The sequence below is a fragment of the Cupressus sempervirens genome, chromosome 9 (assembly GCF_028749045.1).
Source record: "Cupressus sempervirens isolate cs-2001-9-10 chromosome 9, ASM2874904v1, whole genome shotgun sequence".
Lineage (NCBI taxonomy): Eukaryota > Viridiplantae > Streptophyta > Pinopsida > Cupressales > Cupressaceae > Cupressus > Cupressus sempervirens.
Genome location: NC_143126.1, coordinates 140,239,421 through 140,263,348, shown reverse-complemented (window position 1 = coordinate 140,263,348; position 23,928 = coordinate 140,239,421). Strand labels below are relative to the sequence as shown.

Below are 23,928 nucleotides of genomic sequence, written 5' to 3'. Positions count from 1 at the left end.
AATTGGCACCTAGTGAGCCTTCAATTATGAGATGGCGGCACTTAGACATGCCTGGTGGGTAGAAGGTAAGAACGGGACAGCAATGAGCTGAATAGGAGTTGGGTCCAAGCTTGGAACATGGGGACACTGATAGCAGCTGACAAGGTACTTCTGACAATGAGAGTGTTATAGATAACACTCGAGAAGACAAGGAGGATGAGGTGGACGTAGTGTCTAAACCCTAGTCATTATTTGAACAAGCGAAGTTGTCTTCCACGAGACCCTTGACACCTGTTGCTAGCACTACTCTCGTTCCAGCATTTGGCCAAGTTACGAAAGCTCCAATAGTAGCCCCTATGATAGCTTCAGGATGAGTTACAGAGTCACACCAGTCACCATCCAGAGCAATGATTGAAGTGGTTGAGGTGATGGATACTCGGGAGATAGGCAATAGCATGTCACAAAAGTTCCAGGTCAGACTTGATGTGTTGGGGTCGAATGTTGTGGTAACAATTGATGCGGCATTACTTGTTGACTTGGTGAGTATGGCTGAGCAGGTCGAACAACCTTTCACACTGAGAAAGGAACGTAATCCCCCTACGATGGGGTGTGCCAGCGATTATTTGTTGTGACAATTTCAAAATACACCACTAACTCGAGGCGCTTCTATCCAGTCTCCCATACACAAGGACCTCCATTCTAATAAGATGATGTTGAATAGTGCAGCACCAGGCGTTCTAATAGCGGAGTTGGAGGGCAACAAAGGTTACGAGCAAATGACCCCTACAGTGGTAGTTGATGTTGCTAAGGAGGGATGCCTTCAAGCTAAGGCACTGGTTGAAGTTGGGGTACAAATGGCATAGGAAGAGGAAGAGCCAGCACATAATACATTGAATGAAGATCTCGAGATATATATTGACACTCTTATTGTTGTGGTGGATGGAGGCAAATGCATTGCACAAGGTGTGTTTGCGACACAACATGAGGAGGCTAGGGAGAGAGCTAGGGTAGTTGCAAAGAGATCTCGAGAGGAGATGGCTACCCAACTAGCCACTCAACAAGCAACTTGGGCTCAAGAGTGCGCAACACTCGTAAAGTAGTTAGAGGCAGCCACACAGGATAAGAGTTTGGTGGAGACACAGCTGGCACTCATTACACAAGAGAAGTATCTAGTAGAGACACAGCTGGCAGCAATTACACAGGAGAAGTGTCACAAATTATGTGGAGCAGAAAAATGGCCTACGAGGGATGGAATGGTGTTGGAAATCAATGGATGGTGTTGGGCTAAATAGACAGCAGTGTGATCTTCTAAAGGTTGTTTTGGATAAAAGACCAGTCAACACTTGTACTAAAGAGGACAAACTGATTTGGTGTGCACAAAACAGTGGGAGATACTCAGTAAAAATTGGGTACCAGATTCCTACGGAAGGTGAGATGATGCGAGATTGGCTAGTTCAGCTCTTCAAAGGCAAGGGAGCCTTTGCATGGTTAGCAACTTTGATGCAGGGTAGGTCAGGACGTAACTAAGGCCAATAGGCACACTCAACTACCCAAACCACCATGCAAGAGTTAACACAACGGAAGCAAACACCAAAAGAGAACAGCACCATAAATAGAGAGGAAAATATTCTTTATTGATTCATGAAAATAACATCATACATGCCCAACTATAAGGCCTTCTGGGTTACGGTCAAATACAAAATACATTCAAATCCAAGATCCAGCTTCAAATTCGGATTTCCATCAATTATCTCCCATCCATTCTGATTAAGACTCTACCCAAGACCCCTACTTATACTAATTTAAGCTACAAGTCCGCCCAAAATGTTAAAAACTAAAATTAAATACTTGAAGAGCCACAAGTCAGTCTGCATCAGCAATTACATGTCCAAAAATCGATATCTGAGCAAAATCACGATATGTCCTAGCCCCAATTGAATTAGAACTAGCGCTTCGAACTATGGGTAGTATTTTAGGTTCTCTACAACCCCTTAAATGCACAAAGGCTGATTCACCAAGGATAAGTGCACATCCATCCCGAAAATCAAACACAGAAAATTGTCGCACAAAACTGCAAGAAATCGATACTTTGGGAGAATTGCCATATCTCCCAACTTATGAGGAATTAGAACTTACGCCTTTGATATAAGGAAGTACTCTAGGCCCTCTTCAATCCCTGAAAAGCACATCCTTTCATTCATTATGCAAAATTAGTTACACGGTCTGCAACAAGCACCCAGAAACTAGAAAACACAGTTTCAACAGCAAGGTAAAAACTGAAAACATGCAGGATAGCAGTGCAACCTAGGATGCTCCTACATCAAACAACCAAGGTTGAAAGAAATGATTCTCCTAAATCATTGGGATGTCACAACCTGAGCTGAATCCAACTCAGATTGAGAAATCCATGAAGCATCTTCTATAGGTTTGTTCTTCCACTTTACCAGATATTCATAATAATTTTTTCCCCTTGTGCTCTTACCAACTCTCTGATCCAATATCTATTCAACTCCTTCAATCTTCTTCTTAGGATAGTCCTCTGATACAATAACTTCATCATCTCACTCATGATACTTGTATAAATCAACAATATTGAATATAGGAAATATATCCATGTCATCAGGTAACTCAATTTCATAAGCGTTTCCACTGTCAAACGTCTTCAAGATCTTACAAGGTCCAAACTTTTTCATATTCAGCTTACTGTATGTTCCAACAGGAAATCTTCTTTTTTTCAGATGAACCATCACCTCATCACCAACTTGAAAATCATGATGTCTCCTAGACTGATCAGCATTCTCCTTATACTTTTGATTACTTTGTTCTATCCTCAACTTCACTTCCTTATGTAAAGACTCCATAAAATCAACAAATTCTTCTCCTGCAACACTTCTCTTTTCTTCACCAGCAATATCTCTCAAATCTGATATACCTCTAGGCTGCATTCTAGTAACAATCTCAAAAGGAGTCTTCCCTGTACTCCTATTCACAGAATTATTATATGCAAATTCAGCTTGTGCCAATACCATTTCCCAATTACTTGGCTTATTCACAACTAAACATCTCAGCAAATTACCAAGCTTCTATTCACAACCTCTGTTTGTCCATCTGTCTACGGATGGAATGTAGAACTAAACTTCAATTCTGTACCCATTTTCTTCCACAAAGTCTTCCAAAAATAACCAACAAACTCACTGTCTCTGCTAGAAATAATGCTTCTTGGTAATCCATGCAATCTCACAATCTCTTTAAAAAAAAGTTCAGCAACATGCTCAGCATCTGATGTCTTCTTACATGGTATGAAATGAGTCATCTTAGAAAATTTGTCCACTACAACAAATATGGAATCATACCCCTTCATTGTCTTAGGTAATCTAAGAACCAAATCCATATTGATGTCACTCAAAGGTTTCTCAAGAATAGTAATAGGTGTATACAAACTAGTATTTTGACTCACTCCTTTTGCAACTTGACAAACTCCACAACTCTTTACAAATTTTTGAACATCGTTATACACTTGTGGCCAGTAATACTTCTCTTTCAACAAACTCAATGTCTTATCAATTCCAAAATGTCCAGCCAATCCACCACTATGCTTTTCCTTAATCAAATTCAACCTCATAGAACTTTTAAGAATACACAATTGAATACCTTTGAACAACATACCTTCTTGAATGAAATACTCATTATACTTACTTATGTGATCTGTCAAGTTTGGTGTTCTGCACTCTCTCCACGCTTCAGAAAAATCAGGATTAGCATCATACAACTCTTTCATTTCATCAAAACCAAGAACTTGAACCTTCATTTCAATCAACAAAGAACATCTTCTACTCAATGCATCAGCAACTCTATTAGTAACTCCAATCTTGTGCTTAATGACAAATGTAAAACTCTGCAAATACTCAACCCACTTCATATGTCTCTGATTCAATTTATGTTGACTTCCCAAGTATTGTAAAGCTTTATGATCAGTATACAGGACACACTCCTTAGGAATCAAATAATGTCTCCACTTTTTCAATGCTTGGACAATAGCATAAAATTCTTGATCATACACAGGATACTTCCTTTTAGCATCATTCAAATTCTCACTAAAGAAAGCAATAGGTTTACCTTCTTGACTTAATATAGCTCCTATTGCATTACCACTTGCATCACATTCAACTTGAAATACTTTGTTGAAATCAGGTAAAGCCAATACAGGTAATTCAGCAACCTTTTGTTTCAAAGTCTCAAAACTCTTATCAGCTCCATGTGTCCACTTGAATTCCTTTCTATCTCCTCTCATTGTCTCAATCATAGCATTACAAACAGCATTGAAATTCTTTATAAACTTTCTGTAAAAACTAGCGAAACCATGCAATGATCTTACCTCACCCACATTCTCAAGTGTAGGCCATTCCAAAATTGCTTTAACCTTCTCAGGATCCATCTTCAATCCATCAACTGAAACCACAAATCCCAAATACACAATCTCCTCTTGCATAAAAGAAGACTTTTTCAGATTAATCAACAACTTTTCCTCTTTCAACCTTTGTAATATTTGTCTAATATGCTCAAGATGTTCTTCCTTAGTCTTACTGAATATCTGAATATCATCCAAATAAACAATCACAAACTTACCCAAGAATCTTTTCAAAACTTCATTCATCAACCTTATGAAAATACTAGGTGCATTGGTCAAACCAAAAGGCATAACCAACTATTAATACAAACCATCTTTTGTCTTGAAAGCAGTCTTCCATTCATCACCTTCTCTAATTCTGATCTGATGATAGCCTTTATTCAAATCAATCTTGGTAAAATACTTTGCTCCACTCAAACAATCCATTATATCATCCATCCTCGGCATAGGAAACCTATATTTCACTGTGATCTTGTTAATAGCTTTGGAATTAGTACACATTCTCCATTCTTCATTCTTTTTAGGTGCTAATATAGCAGGTACAGCACATGGACTCAAACTTTCTCTGATCAAACCTTTCTACAACAACTCATGCACTTGTCTGTTAAGCTCTTCATTCTCTATAGGTGTCAATCTATATGGTGCTTTGATTGGAAAACTAGCTCTAGGAATCAAATCCATACAATGACTTATACTTCTTACTGGAGGTAAACCATCAGGAATATCCTCGACTACAATATCTTTATACTTATTCAGCAATTCTGCAATTTTTGTTGTCACTCTGTCATTACCAACTTTTGTTGCTCGGTCATTACTACCAACACTCGGTCCTCTAGGAACTACAGTAAAACAGGTTTGATTCTTCTTTACTTCTTTTTCAGATTGTTTCTCATTAACCATGCAAACTTTTATTGCAATACAATTAACCTCATCTGGACTTTCAATCAAAGGCAACAATATTTGTTTCTTCCCATTTACCTAAAGAGTATATTGATTCAATCTTCCATCATGCATAGCATATCTATCATATTGTCAAGGTCTACCCAACAAAATATGACAACAATCCATGGGCATAATATCACACAAAACTTCATCAAAGTAATATCCAATTTTGAACTTCACAATAAATTGTTCACTTACCAATATCTTATGCTCATCTGTGATCCATGAAACATGACAAGGTTTGGGATGTTTCAGCCTCTACAACTGTAACTTTGTAACCCGCTCTTTTAATGCCAAATTTGTAAAACTTCCACTGTCAATGATTACCTTGCAACATTTTCCATCCCTCTTACATCTGGTCTTGAAAAGACTTCTTCTAAGGACAGGTTCCTCATCATCTCCCTTATTACATAAGGTTCTTCTCACCATCAGATTTTCTCCAGCCTCAGGCACACTTAGTGAACTCTCAATGTCTCCTTGAATCACAACATTTCTATTATTTTGCCCACTTTCAGAAAATCTACATTCAAAAGATCTGTCCATATTTGCCAAATCTGAAACAATTACCACGAAAACTACCTCTAGAATAAGAATTATTTCTTCCTCTATAAGATCATGTACCTCCTCGATATGAACTACCACCTTTCCAATCGGTCTTGTCTTTGTCATCATTCTTCCATTCAGATTTGCCTTTATCTTGCACAAAATTGTCAGATCTGCCACCTTCTCCATAAGATCTTCCTCTGCCTCTCTGGAATCTACCACCTCTACCTCTTTGTCTTTGTTCATGCTTCTTTGTCAAGATCTCCTCAGCTTTCAAGGCATATTGATATGCTTCTTCCACACTTTCCAACTTCACAAAACTTATTTCATCTTGAATTCCAGATCTCAATCCATTTATGTACCTTGCAATTTTCTCAACATCATCATCCACATGTCCAGATCTGATGTCCAATCTATAGAATTCCTCACTATACTCTTTCACAGTCATGTCCTTTTGTCTCAAATTTTGCATCTTTCTCAACAAGCTAACTTGATAATCAGTAGGAAGGAATTTGTTCTTTACCTTGTTCACCATCTTCGGCCAAGTTCTGATCTTCTCCTTTCCTCTCCTTTGTCTATCAGTTTGCAAATGCTCCCACCATAGTGAAGCATGACCTTTCAACCTAGTAACTGCAATCTTCACTTTCTTATTATCGGGAGTGCTTTCATACTCAAAAAACTTCTCCATATCTGAGATCGAATCTAACACAGCATTTGTATCCAATTTTCCATCATAAGGAACAACTTCTACCGTGGGCTTTGAATTTTCCCTAGACAACACTCTCAACAATCTTTCCTCATCTTGAACTTCTTTAGGTTATAGATTATGGTTTGGTGCTACTGCCTCATCATCACTTACATCATCAAGATGTGCTCCTCTCCTTTGGGTTGTCTCCACAGCATCTAATCTAGCTGCAATTTGTCTCAATTGATCCAATATAGCATTAACAACATTTCCTCTACCACAAACCATCTTTACAAATCAGGTTCCTGCAAGATCGTAACCCTCTGCAAGTTATAGGTCAAATCTACAATCCTACAACCAAATCCAAATCAGGGTTCTACACAATCCAATTTCCACAAGGACGAACCTCAAGCTCTGATACCACCTAACGCAGGGAAGGTCGGGAGTAACTAAGGCCAATAGGCACACTCAGCTACCCAAACCACCATGCAAGAGTTAACACAATGAAAGAAAACACCAAAAGAGAACAGCACAATAGATAGAGAGGAAAATATTTTTCATTGATTCATGAAAATAACATCATACATGCCCAACTGTTAGGCCTTCTGGGTTATGGCCAGATAAAAAATACATTCAAATTCAAGATCCAGCTTCAAATTCGGATTTCCATAAATTATCTGTCATCCATTTTCATTGAGACTCTACCCAAAACCCCTCCCTACTTATACTAATCTAAGCCACAAGTCGGCCCAAAATGCTAAAAACTAAAACTAAATACTTGAAGAGCCACAAGTCAGCCTACATCAGCAATTAAATGTCCAGAAATCGATACCCAAGCAAAATTGCGATATCTCCTAGCTCCGATTGAATTAGAACTCGCGCTTTGAACTGTGGGTAGTATTTTAGGTTCTCTACAACCCCTTAAATGCGCAAAGGCTGATTCATCAAGGATAAGTGTGCATCCATCCTGAAAGCCAAGCATAGAAAATTGTCGCACAGAATTGCTAGAAATCAATACTCTGAGAGAATTGTCATACTCCCAACTTATGAGGAATTAGAACTTGCACCTTTGACACAAGGAAGTAGTCTAGGCCCTCTTCAATCCCTGAAAAGCGCATCCTTTCATTCATTATGCAAAATTAGTTACACGGTCTGCAACAGGCACCCAGAAACCAGAAAACACAGTTTCAGCAGCAAGGTAAAAACGGAAAACATGCAAGATAGCAGTGCAACCCAAGATGCTCTTGCATCAAGCTTGAGGGAGAATACTGACAAGTGAATGAAGGAAAATATTTGGATACCAAGGACCAACCAGATGTGTGTTATTTGAAGATGCTGAGGACGATGTCGACCATCTTCTTTTAAACTGCAGATATGCATGGGAATGTTGGGAGATGGTGTTGGGCAAACTAAATTGGCATGGCCCAATGCCTCAAACTCTACAAGCACTATTCATTGGGTGGCCCAAAAAACAAGAAATTTGTGCTCTCAGGTCTGTGGATCTTATGCCTATCACTTATAATATGGGAAATATGAAGGAGCGCAATAGGTGTATATTTATTATCTTTAGACCAGAAGGAACCTATTGATAGACAAGTTTGAATTAATAGGGCAATCGAGGAGTTTGTTGGATCAGCAATAGATAGACCACAGAACGGTGCTCCTTACACCAAATAGGATCAACAAGTTCAGAAGGGGTGGCCAGGAATAGAATCAAGAATGCAGGACAGTACCAAGGCCCTTGTAGCTCAGAACTCAAAGTGGAGGCAAAATGGCAAAAACCAGGGAAGGAGTGGGTGAAATGTAACTTTGATGAAGCTTAAAGCTCGGCATTGCAGTTATCAGGTGTAGGGATGATTGTTAGAAATGATGATGGGTAAACACTAGCATATGGTGCTAAAATAACTGTGCATGGATCAAACAATGTAACAGCATTGAGAGCGGCACTATTTGCACTGAAAATTGGAAAGGAAATGGGCTATGATCACATCCATTATGAAGGGGACTCAATGATTGTGCTTCAAGCAGTCACAAGAGGCTATTCTGAATCATGGCATCTTCAATCCATTGTGGAACAGATCAAGATAGAGTTAGAAACAATGACAGATTTCAAGATTAACCATGTCTATAGAGAGGCCAATAGACAAGCAGACACCTTATCCAAGTGGGCGTTAACATTCAACAGTGAGAATGAATGGCACTTGGAGGACTTCAGGAAATTGGATTTAAATCAATCATCAACCGACTGTACTTAGGTTAAGCGGGTGAGGTTAATACTTAGGGTGCAGATTGCATGAAACAGAGTAAGTAGTGAAGCAGTATTATGGCTCAAGGCAATGAGTGACAGCCTGCGAGATGTTGAAATCACGGAATTTGGCATAGGTTTCTCTGGTGTTAGTTTTTTACAAATGAGGTATATATGATTGAAACACAGAAAGGCCTGCTAAGGGTTATGTGTGCAGTACAGAAGCAGGATGTAGCATAAGGGGGAGGACTCTGCCACAGTAAAATTAGCTGATCTGTAGAGTTGGATGATGAACACAAGCCCAGTCAGATCTAGTATCAGGCAGCAGCGGATTATTCTATATTAGTGTAGCAGTAATAACAGATTGCAGCCTCTGCAGTGTTTGAGGAGGGAGGGACTGTCAGCCATGGGAAACATGCCCAGAATGTCTTTCAGCTAGCGGGCATCCCTGTAAGAGAGAAGGTAACGAAGGGCCTCTTATGATGCTGAATTTTCTTCTGGAGTTGAGCCAATATGGCGATCCTACATAGGCCAATATAGAGGATGCAAACTGTGGATCTGGCACGGGATGGTATATGCTGATGCAGTTAAAATGGTATACTACCGTCTGGCAGAAACGGGTAAGGGAGCTCTGTGACTAGATATAAATATAGGAATGGTGGGTTCGGCTTTGTAGAAGGGGTCTTCAGAGAAACTTTATATTCTTGAGTCAGAGGTATCTGTAGTCAGAGAATTTGTGGATGTTATGATGATTGTGTAACTCAGGTTTCAGTTTGACTACTTTATTTTCAATAAAATAATCGATCAATAAAAACAGAAACAACACTTCCTAAAGAATTTGTGAATAGGATGATTTAAAAAGAACGATTGATCTGTTGTACTCTGCTGCCATCCTGAATGCCAGATGATAGAAAAAATAAAAACAAAGTTGTGCCTAGCCCTGACTCCAAAATGCTTTTTAAAGGTTTCAAAAAACTTGAGGATACTCTTGGCATGGACACATAGAGTTTGGAGGGAAATGGGTTTGCAACATACCTGTTTCTAGGGGCCCATTGAACCTCAGTGCTGTTCCTACCCAAAACATGCCAATATCTGTGAATGACTGCTGTACGCATTGTATATGTGTTTTGGTCCATTGACATTCAAAAATGAAACATGAAACAGATATGGAACATTGCATTTCATGCAACTATGGGTGGAACATATTCTCAAGTAAACAAGGAATTTCCTTCCTCATGAAATTAAGTTGCCAAATAAGTCAAGGTAGGCAACGGTGACACCAACAATTTGAAATAAATGCTCAAAAATTCTTCAGCTGATAGTTGAATGATTGACACAAGGCATCACCATGCACACAATGCAGGTTTGAACCTCAGCACGCTTAGAACCCTGTGTATGTGAGATAAAAGGGAAGAAGTCTACCATAACCCTTCAACATATTAAAAATAATGTTCACCATAAATAGCCAACTTAGTTCTGCAAGAATGCGAGGGTGATGCAAATGACCCAAGCATGCTACCAGTATACGTCCTCTTTGACCACTATACAATTTTACCTTCATGAGCAAGAGTTAAGTGAAGCTCCCAACGGGTATCTCAGAAAAAGAAACTAGGCTTGTTGATGGACTAAAGAAAGAGAACTATCTTTAAATATCAACAATGTTGACATCCATAGAGAGGATGCAACTTACTATCAGGATATCACTGTTGTTTCCATTCAAATGCTACAAAACCTAGCAGGGTAACAGTCTTAAACAACAACATAAAGCTTAATAAAAATATCTCTCCTAATCCAAGGCTAACTAACAAAGCACGTTGAGGCTTTGTTCCAACTCTAAAACATGAAACAGATATGGAACATTGCATTTCATGCAAATATGGGTGGAACATATTCTCAAGTAAACAAAAAATTTCCTTCCTCATGAAATTAAGTTGCCAAATAAGTCAAGGTAGGCAACGGTGACACCAACAATTTGAAATAAATGCTCAAAAATTCTTCAGCTGATAGTTGAATGATTGACACAAGGCATCACCATGCACACAATGCGGGTTTGAACCTCAGCACGCTTAGAACCGTGTGTATGTGAGATAAAAGGGAAGAAGTCTAACATAATCCTTCAACATATTAAAAATAATGTTCACCATAAATAGCCAACTTAGTTCTGCAAGAATGTGAGGGTGATCCAAATGACCCAAGCATGCTACCAGTATACGTCCTCTTTGACCACTATACAATTTTACCTTCATGAGCAAGAGTTAAGTGAAGCTTCCAACGGGTATCTCAAAAAAAGGAACTACGCTTGTTGATGGACTAAAGAAAGAGAACTATCTTTAAATATCAACAATGTCGACATCCATAGAGAGGATGCAACTTACTATCAGGATATCACAGTTGTTTCCATTCAAATGTTACAAAACCTAGCAGGGTAACAGTCTTAAACAACAACATAAAGCTTAATAAAAATCTCTCTCCTAATCCAAGGCTAACTAACAGAGCACGTTGAGGCTTTGAAGTTTGACAACAACCCTAAAGAGTGGCCGGCCACCAAATAGAAACTAGAAATTTCTTCAAAGTTCAGTTTGATTACAGCAAATCATTCGCACGGTACTCTGAACTTCATCACGAGATGCCAAGAGACTAAGAATTTGTAAAACACCCAAAGCAAATTCGAATGTTCATAATCAACCAGCACCAAGCGCAAGGCATCTTTTTAATGCTCCACTACAGCAAATTTTTTTAAGTTAGCGAAACAAGATATCCAAGGGGCTGAGCTGTGATGATCATGGAACACTCTTAACAGCATGACCCAGGTTAAGATATCCTCATTGTAACAAGGTGAACCTGCATGGGGCAAGGTAGTGGTGTAAGGGTTAGGAGTTGCATTTGAGCATAACCTTATGTTTAGGAGACTCACATGTTTACAGATGGTTCATTAAAGGTCCCGCAATCTCACCTAAAATTGATCAAAACAATTATTAAAAATGCTTACATCGCGATTTCAGATAGGCATCATTAAGAGCAATCCTACTCCACCAAACAAAAGAAAAATCGATGTCTCACATGGTGCAATGCGCTGAAGTACTTGCAAGATAAGAATGGAGATAATGTTTCTGACATATACTCTTAAAGAAACAAACGTACTGACAGATTGCAATGTTGTTACCTTGGAAGCGGGAAGCTGTTCGGAGTAGAAACGAGGAAGACCCCCTCTTGCTCTGTTTGCAGACGATGTTGAAGCGCTCACTGAAATTGTCCTGTGAACAGAAACATTGTTCGCCAGTGCGGGGTGCGGTATCTTTTTCTTAATGCCCTGTGGATGAAAAATATGGCATATAATCAGTTCCAAACAATTATGTAGCTAAGGGAAAAATGCTTCTCGTGGATCTGAAAATGTTTACCTGGTGCCCAAAAATATTGAGGAAATGCCCAAATGTAGAATGGGAAGATACTGAGTAAAGCATCGAATCCCCACAGTGAATTCCTGGGAAGATTTCGGTAACTAAACTTGTATCCTAAATTTTCAAGATGTGGTAATTTATAAATGAAAACAATGATTACATACCTGCTTGCTCGTAGACGGGAAGAGTGGATTTTATTCAGTTTTGTGTACGGTCGTCTTCCTTCGTAAGAAAAAATATTTTAACGTTGAGCAGCGTAAGCATAATCTATGATACCGGCCGCAATTTCTGTATTTCAACTTTTTTAAGCATATTCAAAATTTGTCACCTGCACTGCAGTTGAGGTCTATATTGTCCATCTTAAATTTAACCAAGTAATTGGACCAAAAGGTTCTACAGTAGCTGATTAAAAAAATTATTATACAAATTTAATCTATTTTTTAATCTTAGATTTATATCAAAATAAATGATATTTAATTTATTCTTTAACAATAATTACCTAACATTTATATTAACATATATTAACTTAAATAAAAATATTTTAAACTAAAATTAGTTATGTGATATGTATTAATCTAAATAAAATAATTCTTTAATTATAATAATTAATATTGAAATAATTTATTATGGTGCTAGTAGATGGGGACTATCACATAATACTAATGATTGCATGTATTACCTTAAATAAAATAGTTATAATATTTGTTTCTATGTTGAATAGGAGTGATGAAATTGTTTCTCCTTGAGTTTTTCAATAATACAGACTTCTACAAGGGCGCCACAAAGTTGTTTGTGAGGAGTGGGGACCTCAACAAATTTGAATCAATTGTGTGTTGGGAAAGAAATATTTTGGTGTGCAACTAGAAAGGAAGAATGTGATGGCAGATCATGGGAGTAATGGATTAGGGCATTAGCAGCAGCAGCACTAGTCCCCATACAAGTGGAATTCTAGAAAATGTGCATTAGAAATAGCATTTCTCTAATAAGGGTTGTTCAGTGCGGAAGACAAATTACATTGAGCTTGTTGCCATAGGGTGCAATCCTAACTTCTCTCCAGTACCACTATTTCCTACCAAGCAAACCTTAAGGTACTAGTGATGGGAAGAAGTGATGATGGGTGATGTTCAACCACTCACAATCAAAGCTCTGATTGTGGATTTAAAGAATGATGTGATGATGTGGAGAATGAATTGGAGCTTAATGTTAGAATCTTCTCGGGGCTTGGATTGATTATACTATTCAGGGGTCTTTGGCTAAGTTTGAATGACCTTCATAAGTGGATCACATATATTTAAGAGCCTGTTTTGGATGAGTAGGTGCAAATCTATCCAGTGGCTAGAGGGTTTTGAATGTTTCTTTAATTTTAGGATATGAATAATATTTTACTTTAAATATCACTAGAGTTATTCAAGGAAAAGTATTCATTGATGTTGAAACCATGGTATCCAACTTGTATCCTTCTACTGAAGTCTTTGATAGGGTTTCTCTCTGGGTGAGACTTCCTAACCTTCCCTTATATTTTTGGTTTGAAAGTTTCTTTGAGGATATAAAAAACTCTTTAGGAAGCTTCTTGATGATCTTCAAACCTTCTTCACTTGAGCTTTTCTCAAATTTTGGTGAAGATGCATATGTTTGAAGGGCTCCTTGAAGAGATAAAATTCAAGACTTTCAAAGGTTGTTGGGTGCAACCCTTGGACTATGGGTGGTACCCTTTAGATGTAAAAGATGCTTTCAAATAGAGCATATAGTTGCTCAATGTGCCAGACAAAAATAGCTAAGATAGTGTCCTGATGGGACGAATTTACTCCCCTCAATTATACGGTGGAGAAAAAGGATAGAGATAGAAGAGCTACTTTCGTGCTTTGAACAAGGAAGCATTGCAATAGTTCACTAGGGATCTTGATCAAGTGAGTAACCAATAGTGAATAGTCTTAATGTTGGTGATGTTGGTTGTGATAAGGAGTTGAAACACAAAAATGGATCCATAATGTCACAAGATAGGGAGGAAAAAGAATTGATGGGGTATTGAGAAAAGGAGGAGGAATCTTTGCTAGTGGAAGGTCAAAATCAGCTAGATTTGAGAATCTTGACTTGTATGGTAATGATTTCCTAGGATAATTCTTCAAAATGGCAAAAAGATGTTGTCAAGGTGGAAGATGGTTAACACTACGTAGGGGGGAAAAAATGAAAAAAAAAAAAAAAAAAAAAGGGATTCATTTGATATGATCTAATGATCTTAGATTAAGGGAGGAACTAGGGGTAAATCATGAATTATGACATTTTAAGGTCATATTTTGGGGCTTTTTTATTTTAGAGTTCTTATAGTTCTCTGTTTGATAATATAATTCCAAAACTTTCCATGGATGAAAAAAATAGTTCTAAAGTAAAATAGAACAAATTTAATTCAAAATGGATACTCAAATGAATACTCCTAAACTAAATAGTTGGATGATGATGTTTTGTGAAGCTTGTTTTGGCTACCGCACTTGTTCCCTGGCTCCTACTTCTACTAATTATTAAGTGTATGAAGAGCTTAGCATGGAGCATTTGTAGGGGATGTCTGAGGGTTGGAGGCTCATTTATTCTTTACCTTTGGTTTTTATGGACCAAATTTTTTATGCATCGTATTTGTGGTTCTACATTTTTTTGAAGGTGTAGAGAATTTGTTTTGGTACAATATTTTGGAGCTTTGGATGCTATGAGGAACTACATTTTTATGTTTTTTTTTCCATATGGGTGATTTTAGTTTTGGGTATTGGGCTTAGTCATTGTTTCTCACTTTGTTCAAATATCAACTTTGAATGGCTATACGAAGAGGTTCTTGTAGACAGATGAACATGCACTACATGGTATTGCAATTGAAAGTGGACCTCACCAATCATACATGAGATTTTATTCTCTGGTGCCAATAGTTAAGGGATGGGATAAATTCATTCCCAAATTGGGGTTATTAGACCTTGGAAGGGGAATGGTTGTTTTACAAAGAGTGACAACATGTTTAATTTGGTGACTAAGCTTGATTCTATTGAGGAAGATAGGTTTCTATGATTTGCCCATATGAGTGATTTTAGTTGTGGGTATTAGGATTATTCATCTTTTCTTTTATTTTTCTTAGATCAACTTTGCATGGCTATATAAGCAGGTTCGTATAGAGGGATGAGCATGCATTACATAAGTGTTGTGATCAAAAGTGGCTCCTCACCAATCATACATGAAATTTTGTTCTTCGGTGCTAGTAGTTATCGGATGGGAAAAATTCCCTCCAAAAGTGGGGATATTAGACCTTCAAAGGTAAATGGTCGTGTTGCAATGAGCGACAATATTCTTATTTTAGTGATTAAGCCTAATTTTTTGAGGAAGATAGGTATTGTCTAGTTAATCATGTTCTAATATGTAAGTTTATTGGGATTCAAGTGTCACTACCTTTCTTAGAGTCGTGGACTCATTGCATGTAGAATCTGGAGGGGAAATGGAATTGGTTTTGGCTTCTAATAACTAGTTTTTTTGTGTTTTTTTTCATGATAGACACAAATACGACATTCAAAGGGGGTCCTTAATTTTTTAATCAAAATGGTTTATTCATCAACCCATGCATGTTGGATTCCACACTATTGGAGTTCTTTTGTCAAGGGTTGTATTTTGGGTGAGGCTTGCATGGTTTTCTTGATAATATTGGAGAAATAATATTTTTAGTTTTGTTGCAGCTTGGCTTGGCAAGATAGTGGGCTATTTAGAACAAACTATGGACATAAAGGGAATTACTTATACTCATGTTTACGTAGAAACTTATTTGAGAAAACCCTTTACCTAGTTCTATAAAGATTTAGCTAGGTCCAAACTCATGGATTCAATATCTTGACTATGAAACTCTATAATTTCAATGTTGATTATGTCATAAATATGGATATATACAATGGATGTACCTTAAATTTATACTTGTGGAGGTTTCTAGAAGTGGGTCTATTAAAACAAACTCCCAAGAAGGAAAAAAAGAAGGATCCCATTATAGGATACAAGAAGAAATCTATTCAATTTAGAACCATGATAAGAATAGAGGTCAAAAGAGAACCACCTAGATCCTTTGGATGATCTAGATCAATTTGATTGAGATATTACAAATACACCTAATAGTCAACAACTTTTGGATATATAAGTGTCTAGTGGGGGTAAAAATTAACAACACTCAAGGTGGTTCATGGGAGGAAGTTTTAGGTGCTCAAATGGATACTAATATGCCTATGGAGATCTTAGGAGAATTGGGTTCAAGTGGATCCACTAAAATAAATGATGGTCCAAACCTCATTGGCTTTGGGTCCAATAAGAAGAAATGCGTACACAGTGGTAGTAAAAGTAAGGTTACCATACCCATGTTGGGATTTCACCTAAAATATCTGAAAAAAAGGGGCTTCTAGAAAGTTTATAAAGGTTGACAAGAAGAAGCATTAAGAATAGGTGAGGCTAGTTGGTGAGACATTAGTGGAGTTTGGATCTATAAAGATAATTAACTCACACTACTCTTCATATCTTAAAAATGGTTTTCCTATCATGGAATGTAAGAGGGTTGACTGGAATACCTAGGAAAAAGGCTATTTGAGAGTAGATTAGTTCTTACTATGTTAATGCGATCTTTATTCAGGTTACTAAGTTTTCTATCAACGGTATTCTCAACAAGGAATCTAAAATTTTGGCTAGAAAACATTATTAATGCATTAGAGCTCAAGATAGTTGTGGGGTTATGGATTTCTTATGTGACCTCTACAAGCTTGTCCCACTATGGTGGATTTCTAGCAAGTCTTTTATCTCTTTCGTATCCACAAACTATAAATTTTGTGAGAACTTATTTTTTACTAATGTTATCATCTAATTGATTCCATGGTCAAATACTTCGTTTGCTCACATATAATATTTTTTATTCTCTCTTACACCTTTTTTTCCATGGATCTTTATAAGATACTTAATTGTAGTCTCATGTTTGGAAGATAAGAGGAGATATACTCCTCGACTTGATCCTCCAATAAAATTTATAATGAATAATATTGATTTGTGAAGGTAGTAAAAGTGAAACCCACCAATGGATTGTTTACTTTGAATTATAGAAGATGTAGAATGGAGGCTATACTTGAGAGGTTATAAAAATTATCACTCTCTTCCTTTTAGATGGAGAAATCTAGGACTACTATTTTAGAGATTTTATACTGTAGAGGATATAGCCACTAGCCTATCATATTTTTTCTACTAAGTGTTCAGGGGGAAAAGGGACACACTTTAATAGGGTTGTAGGTCTTTGCTTATCCAGACCACTAAGCCATTCAAATATGTGTGAGAGGAAAAGATGGGAAATCCCTAATATGATTCCACTTATGATCCAAATTAGATTAGTTAGAACCCAAAGGAAGAAGGGCACCAATACCCAATTTGAATTATAAAGGGGAACACAATATACAGAAATACACTCTTTGGCCCTTATAGGATGATGTGTGCATAAAATTGAACCAATTTCTTAAATAATGTAGATCTAGATGCCATGTGTATATAATTAGCCCAATTAATATATAAATCTACGATAAATGTATGAAAGGAAATAAAATATAAAAGACTCACCTTGAAATGCATAGAGGAAGATGTATTTTAGCTTTGAAAGTCATGGATATGAGCTTTTTTTTAATATCTAACTATGGATTACCGAATGAAATGACAAAAGGAACAAAACCTAGAAATCATTCGACAAGAAGACAGAAAGGTCTGGGTTGACCTGGATAAAGGACATCTTTCTACATATTTGACATAGTTTAATGACACTGTAACAAAATTGAACCGGCTTTTCCAAAAAAAAATTCAAAGAGTTATTTCCATATCTACATGCAAAATCTTGTTATCCTACTCCTACACATACTAAATGAATGGTTTTTGTTGTTGGGTTGATGAGGGCTTGCCTTAATCAAGCTCTAGGTTAAGGAATTAAATATAAATTGAAATATATTTGATAAAGGAAATGCTTGCATGTATTAGATGTGAATAATATCAAATGAAAGATACAATTAACTTTGGGGATTAAATTGCATTTGATCTGTGATCGACTATGTAAGAGTAATAGCCTTGACTCAAAGAAACCATGAAGAAATCAAAAGAAGTCAAAACTTCATGCAAGGGAATGTATGTAACATTCCATGGATGAATACTAGAAGAACTTAAATGTATTGGAATGTTGGATCTTCTCCTCAGAGCCAAAATCCACTACCACCTTGAAGGAAGAAGCTTGATGCAAGAAGGAGATGCCTAGACTTGAATCCTTGCTCGTGGATGAGATAACTTGAGAATATGAGATATGATTGAGAGCATGAGATATGAAAATGAAGCCCCTAATCACTCTTTTATACTAGTTTTTGAGTGAGAAAACAACTCAAGGCGACTAGAGAGTTAATTAAATCAATTTGAAAACTTGAGAACTTTCAGGCGCCAAACTCTACAACCATCGGGGACTACGTCGACCTAGTTGACCTAGTCCCAAACTAGGTTGACCTAGGGTTGACCTTGTCTAGGATAGGTTGACCAAGTTGACCTAGTCATAGTGGAGGGAACAAGTAGGCCTCAAAAAGGTTCAGAAGGAGGTGCAAGTGAAACTAGAAGCTAACAAATTAATTAGGAGATATGGTCAAAAGGGTAGAAAAGAGACACCTAGAAGACCATGTCAGAAAAAGAGATGACGAACAAGAATGAAATGGAATGGGAGAGGAGGAAAATAGACTAAAACCATGCTAAGGAGGGCTACAAGGTCTCAAAATGAAGTGTGTCCATTTAAGATGATAAATTTAACCCCCACTTTAGCGGGAGTATGAGGCAAGTCATACTCTCAGTAAAGGAAGGACAAACAATGTCACGTTGAGGTAGAAAAAATGACTAAGTTTGAGGACACAAGCCCCCAAACCTAGGGTCTGAACTCCATTCCCATGCATAAGAGCACGAAAACAAAGCAAAATAAAGCCAAAGAAAATAAAAAGAAAACAAAAATAAAATAAAAATGAAATACTAAAACCCAATTCAATTAGTGAAAGAGACCTTAGTAGAAGAAATGCCTCATCCACTAATATCATATTTGGAAGGCTACTACAAAACATAAAGGATCACGCACGAAATGTAATAGCATCACAAATTACTACATCCCTTATGATTTTATCTCACCAATTTGAAAGCACAAAGAGAGAGAGAGAGAGAGAGAGAGAGAGAGAGAGAGAGAGAGAGAGAGAGAGAGAGAGAGAGAGAGAGAGAGAGAGAGAGAGAGAGAGAGAGAGAGAGAGAGAGAGAGAGAGAGAGAGAGAGAGAGAGAGAGAGATTATCTAGCCTCGTAAGGTTTGTGTGCCTTAAATGTGAATCACAAAGAGAAAGGATTGAATGGTCTAACAACCTTGTGTACCTGATAGTCAATCCTAATAATAAAAAACAAAAACCAGGATGAAATGGTCTAGCGGGTTTGTGTGCCTGGTAGTCAATCCTGTGTGCCTATCGATGGCTTGTGCATGCATGTGTATGTGTGTATGTGTCCACATGTAGATACATTTCTTGGTATCACTATAGAGTGTAAATGTGTGTGTTACCCTATGAGTGATTTAGCAACAAACAAAAAAGGTGTATTTCCTTGGGATGGAGAAGTATCACTAATACCTATAGAGGATTTCCTCAAGATGGAGAGATGTCACTTATACCCATAGAGCATTTAGAAACATGTACATGTGTTATCCATATATATGAGATTTAGCATATGTACTTATGTGTGCAAAAGAGACATAAAGCCACATTCCATAGATTTTAGGGTGATCTAGAAATCATACCCCATGAACAATGCTATAGTTGTCAACAACACGCACACGCACACACACACACACACACACACACACACACACGCACACACACACACACACACACACACACACGCACACACACACACACACACACACACACACACACACACACACACACACACACACACACACACACACACACACACACACACACACACACACACACATATTAGTATAAGTAAGGAAGCAAGAACTCCAAAAAGGGTATCCAAAACACCTTCTAGAACACACTGGACAAATTAGAAAGTACTCATTGTTTGGTCGAGCAGGTCTTCCACAAGACTCAGTACAATACTTTACTAGTATTGTATGATAAAACATATAGTACCTATACGATACTTTACCAATATCATACGATAAAACTTGTAGTAGCAATACAATACTTTACCAATAAATTATGACACTCTTCACTACTATAGTGCAATACTTTACCAATATCGCACAATGTTGAACACATATCAACCAAGTTTAGAACATAAGGCCAATTGACCAATTAAGAGGCAAAGTAGGTTTAGAACCTCCACATCAAAGAGTACCAAAACCACCAAGGTTGAGGAATGATCACTCAAAAGCATAAAGAGATCAAATAACCCTAACATAGTAGAATGAAGAAGTGAGAGCATCTATCCATCTAAACCATAGTATCATAAGCAAAACATGAACATAAGCAACATCACAATGGAAAGTAATGAGGAACCATAAGATATTATCTCAAGACATGATATCAAATATCATAAATGATAAGATACATACTCTTAACACCATAGAGAATCCATGTGAAGCATCAAGCCCCAAAACTAACTTGAAGAAGACCAACTCTATATGTTGGTCCCCAACAATGATATAGGTAGTTATGCCTCCCAAATATGTGTAACCCATAGCCCCACTTCCACTATGATGATAGAGATAGTGGTCTGACCTCAAACATAAAGTACAATAATCTAAGGCTAACACTCCCACCAAGCAGAACAAGGGATTGAAACCAAGATCATGAGACAATGAAATACAATACGTCTTGGTCAGACACTATACAAGATAACTATGTAGGGACTCTAGTAGAGTGTAGTTTATTGGCATCTGGAAGCCTAAGATAAATTTGGCATGGTAACATGCTCCCCTTGGGAGGCCCAATAATTGGTGTGGTAACACCCTCCCTCAGGAGGCCTGACACTTAATTTATATTTTACTTACATGTTTTATGGCCCAAGTTATTAATTGGTTTCCAATTGCTTAAAACCTCTTCAAGCTACCTTGTTGGCTACTTTTGGGCTGAGGTACGCTAGAGAATCCACTTCACACGTCTACTCTACATACTGATGCTCATCCAATGATGAGTGCATGTAGCAAATGCAATTCCCAACCCAACCCCAAATGAACAATCTCTCAACCAACCTAAATTTGGGGGTTCAAATCTCAAGAGATCTTTTCATATGAACGTGCATGTGCTCATGTGTGGGCACACCCATCCACACTAAATCAATGCTAAACAAGGGTTAGCTGAGAACACAAGAAACACCAAGTGCAAAAGTACACTCAGGCAAGCATATGGTCAGGATTACAAATTCAACATGAATCCCAATGCAAACAAAGTAAAACCATGGTTAATTTGGAAACCTAGAATCTATTTCAAATCCATGATCAATGTCAATGCCAATAAATACCTAAGAAAGCTGGGTGGCATGCAAAATGAGGCAATGTAAAGATTGCTAAAAAAATTGACGAAATTAAAATATTTTTCCCAAATGTGGGTAAAGCCTCCAAAAATCTAATAAAAACAAAATTCCAATTGTGTAGACAAAAATAGTTAGCATAATAGTAAAAACTTCTTATTTAAAACATACAAAAACCCTTAATTACTCATTTTTGGCCAATTAGGCCAAATTCACTTATGAAAATGAAGGGGGAAACTAGTTCTCATCCTCCAACTATAAAGCAATAAAAAGTGGAAATGAAAATGAGCCCAAACTATTAAAATGGTAAGGCCCCACCTCACAGCCCAATGGGCTAAAATGGTAATAGGCGCCACAAAATAATAGAGATGCCAATAGCTTTGAAATGCTTGGCAAAGGAGGAGCTTTCTGCTATGAATCCAATGAGTCTACTCTCCCGTCAATCCCACGAGCATAGCTCCCATAGCAAAATAATACCTAAAATTCTCACAAAGGATTTGGATTATTTTGCTCCAAAATTCCTAATTCAAAAGTGAAGTGAAGTCTTTTTTCACTTTTGGGCCATATACACACTTTTTAAACAAAGTGAAATATAAATGAAAATAAAATAACATAATAAAACCAAATAACCTTTCAACCCCAAATAAATAAAGTAATTCCAATTAAATGGAACTCAACTACAATAAATTTGTTTGTAATATAAAATAATTTAAATCAAATATAAAATTTAATTTACATGAAGACACAGTAACTTAATAACTTTTGTGACCACTACGAATTCCTAAATGCATAGATACTTCACTGGTCTAGTCATAAATGCATAATGAATCTATCAATTTACCAATTAACCAAGGGATTTATTATTTTAATTAAATAAGACACGTTGCCTATACAGGGATGCCATTGGCTAGGTATGTGTAATGCCCACCCTTAGTTTACTCTATATTATATATGTTGAATTCTTTTAGGCCTATTTCATACATGTGTTAGTTTCAGAGATGTATGATGCTATTTCATGACTTCAAAATGTCATTTATGATTACATAGTTAATTATATTGCACGTGTTGTCTAATAATTATGATTACTTACATGTTAATGTTGCTTTAACGATTCTTAGTTAGTGAATGTGATTACTTTCATAACAATGTCAAATGATATGTCTTTAATGATGATTTTTTTACATTCATAGTAATACATTGTTATATCTAAGCATTTGATGAGTTGACTCGTGATTCATTATGGTAATTCCCCATACTTGCATGCATATGGTGTGCGTGTTTGTTTTACTTTTATATCTAACGTGTCTAATGTGGTTAAGGGAGGGAGTCATAGTCACATTCTAGTTAGGATCTACATGATGTATCACTCCATGCCATTGTCTATCTAGTTTAGTTATATATATGCACATGTACATGCTCGTCCTTTTATGTAGGTTATAGGTACTGAGGCATCAACTTCCCTGAATTGTCAAGGTGAGCATGCCTTAGCACAATAAGTCAATGGTAAGAATGGGAAGATAATGATCAGTTCTAATCCCACCCATAGCCTAAATACTTGTCCTACAAAGAGGACTCGTATCTGACTCTCTGCTCCTTTTTAAACCCGTGAGTTTATCTTTGTGTGTGTTGTTTGAGTTTGGGTTTTGAATGGCTTTGCTTATGTGGATTTGACTATGTTATTTATTTGGTAAAAGGTTTAATTATGATATTTAGATCAATCACATAACATTAGAATTATTAAATATTTATCTAAATAAAAGGAAGAGTTATAATAACAAGATATTCAATTAATTGGAATGGTCGGGACGGACGGGGTATGTAAGGTGGTCGAGGAGGTAGGGCTCCTAGAGCTTCTCGTTTAACAACTATTGAGGCAAAGAAGGAGGTTGAGGTTTATGAATGGGACCATGTACCCCCACCTAAACCACCTCTCAACCCTAATCAAGATATTCTGAATGCACTTTGTAACTTGATTGGAATGGTTCAGCAGTGATTACCACATGCACCTCCACAATCAAAGTAGTAGATTTCAAGTAGCCATAGGAAAGTGATCAAGGAGAGGACTAGATGTCCTCCACCCAGTCATGTTGAGGGTCAGGAGGATCATGATGGAGAGTTAGTTTACCAGATATCACCACATCTCGACCCTGTAGCATGCATAGTGGAGATAGCTCCTAAAGACACAAGAAATGAGATTAGGGA

At 37.1% G+C, this 23,928-nt stretch overlaps 1 protein-coding gene across 4 annotated transcripts in view; it reads right to left on the bottom strand.

Moving 5' to 3' along the window:
• Positions 1 to 12,524, bottom strand: part of LOC149537905 (methyltransferase) — a 243,251-nt gene extending 230,727 nt beyond the window's left edge. For 3 of the 4 annotated variants that reach the window (XM_089799318.1, XM_089799319.1, XM_089799320.1), the window contains exons 1-3: positions 12,365 to 12,524; positions 12,201 to 12,283; positions 11,966 to 12,112 (exon numbers count right to left, since the gene is read on the bottom strand). In XM_089799318.1, coding sequence (XP_089655444.1) covers positions 11,966 to 12,112; positions 12,201 to 12,263 — 210 coding nt within the window. In that variant the 5' untranslated portion in view covers positions 12,264 to 12,283; positions 12,365 to 12,524. The remainder of the gene's footprint in view (positions 1 to 11,965; positions 12,113 to 12,200; positions 12,284 to 12,364) is intronic. The other variant, XM_089799317.1, reaches the window with a different exon arrangement.
• Positions 12,525 to 23,928: the final 11,404 nt, after the last annotated feature.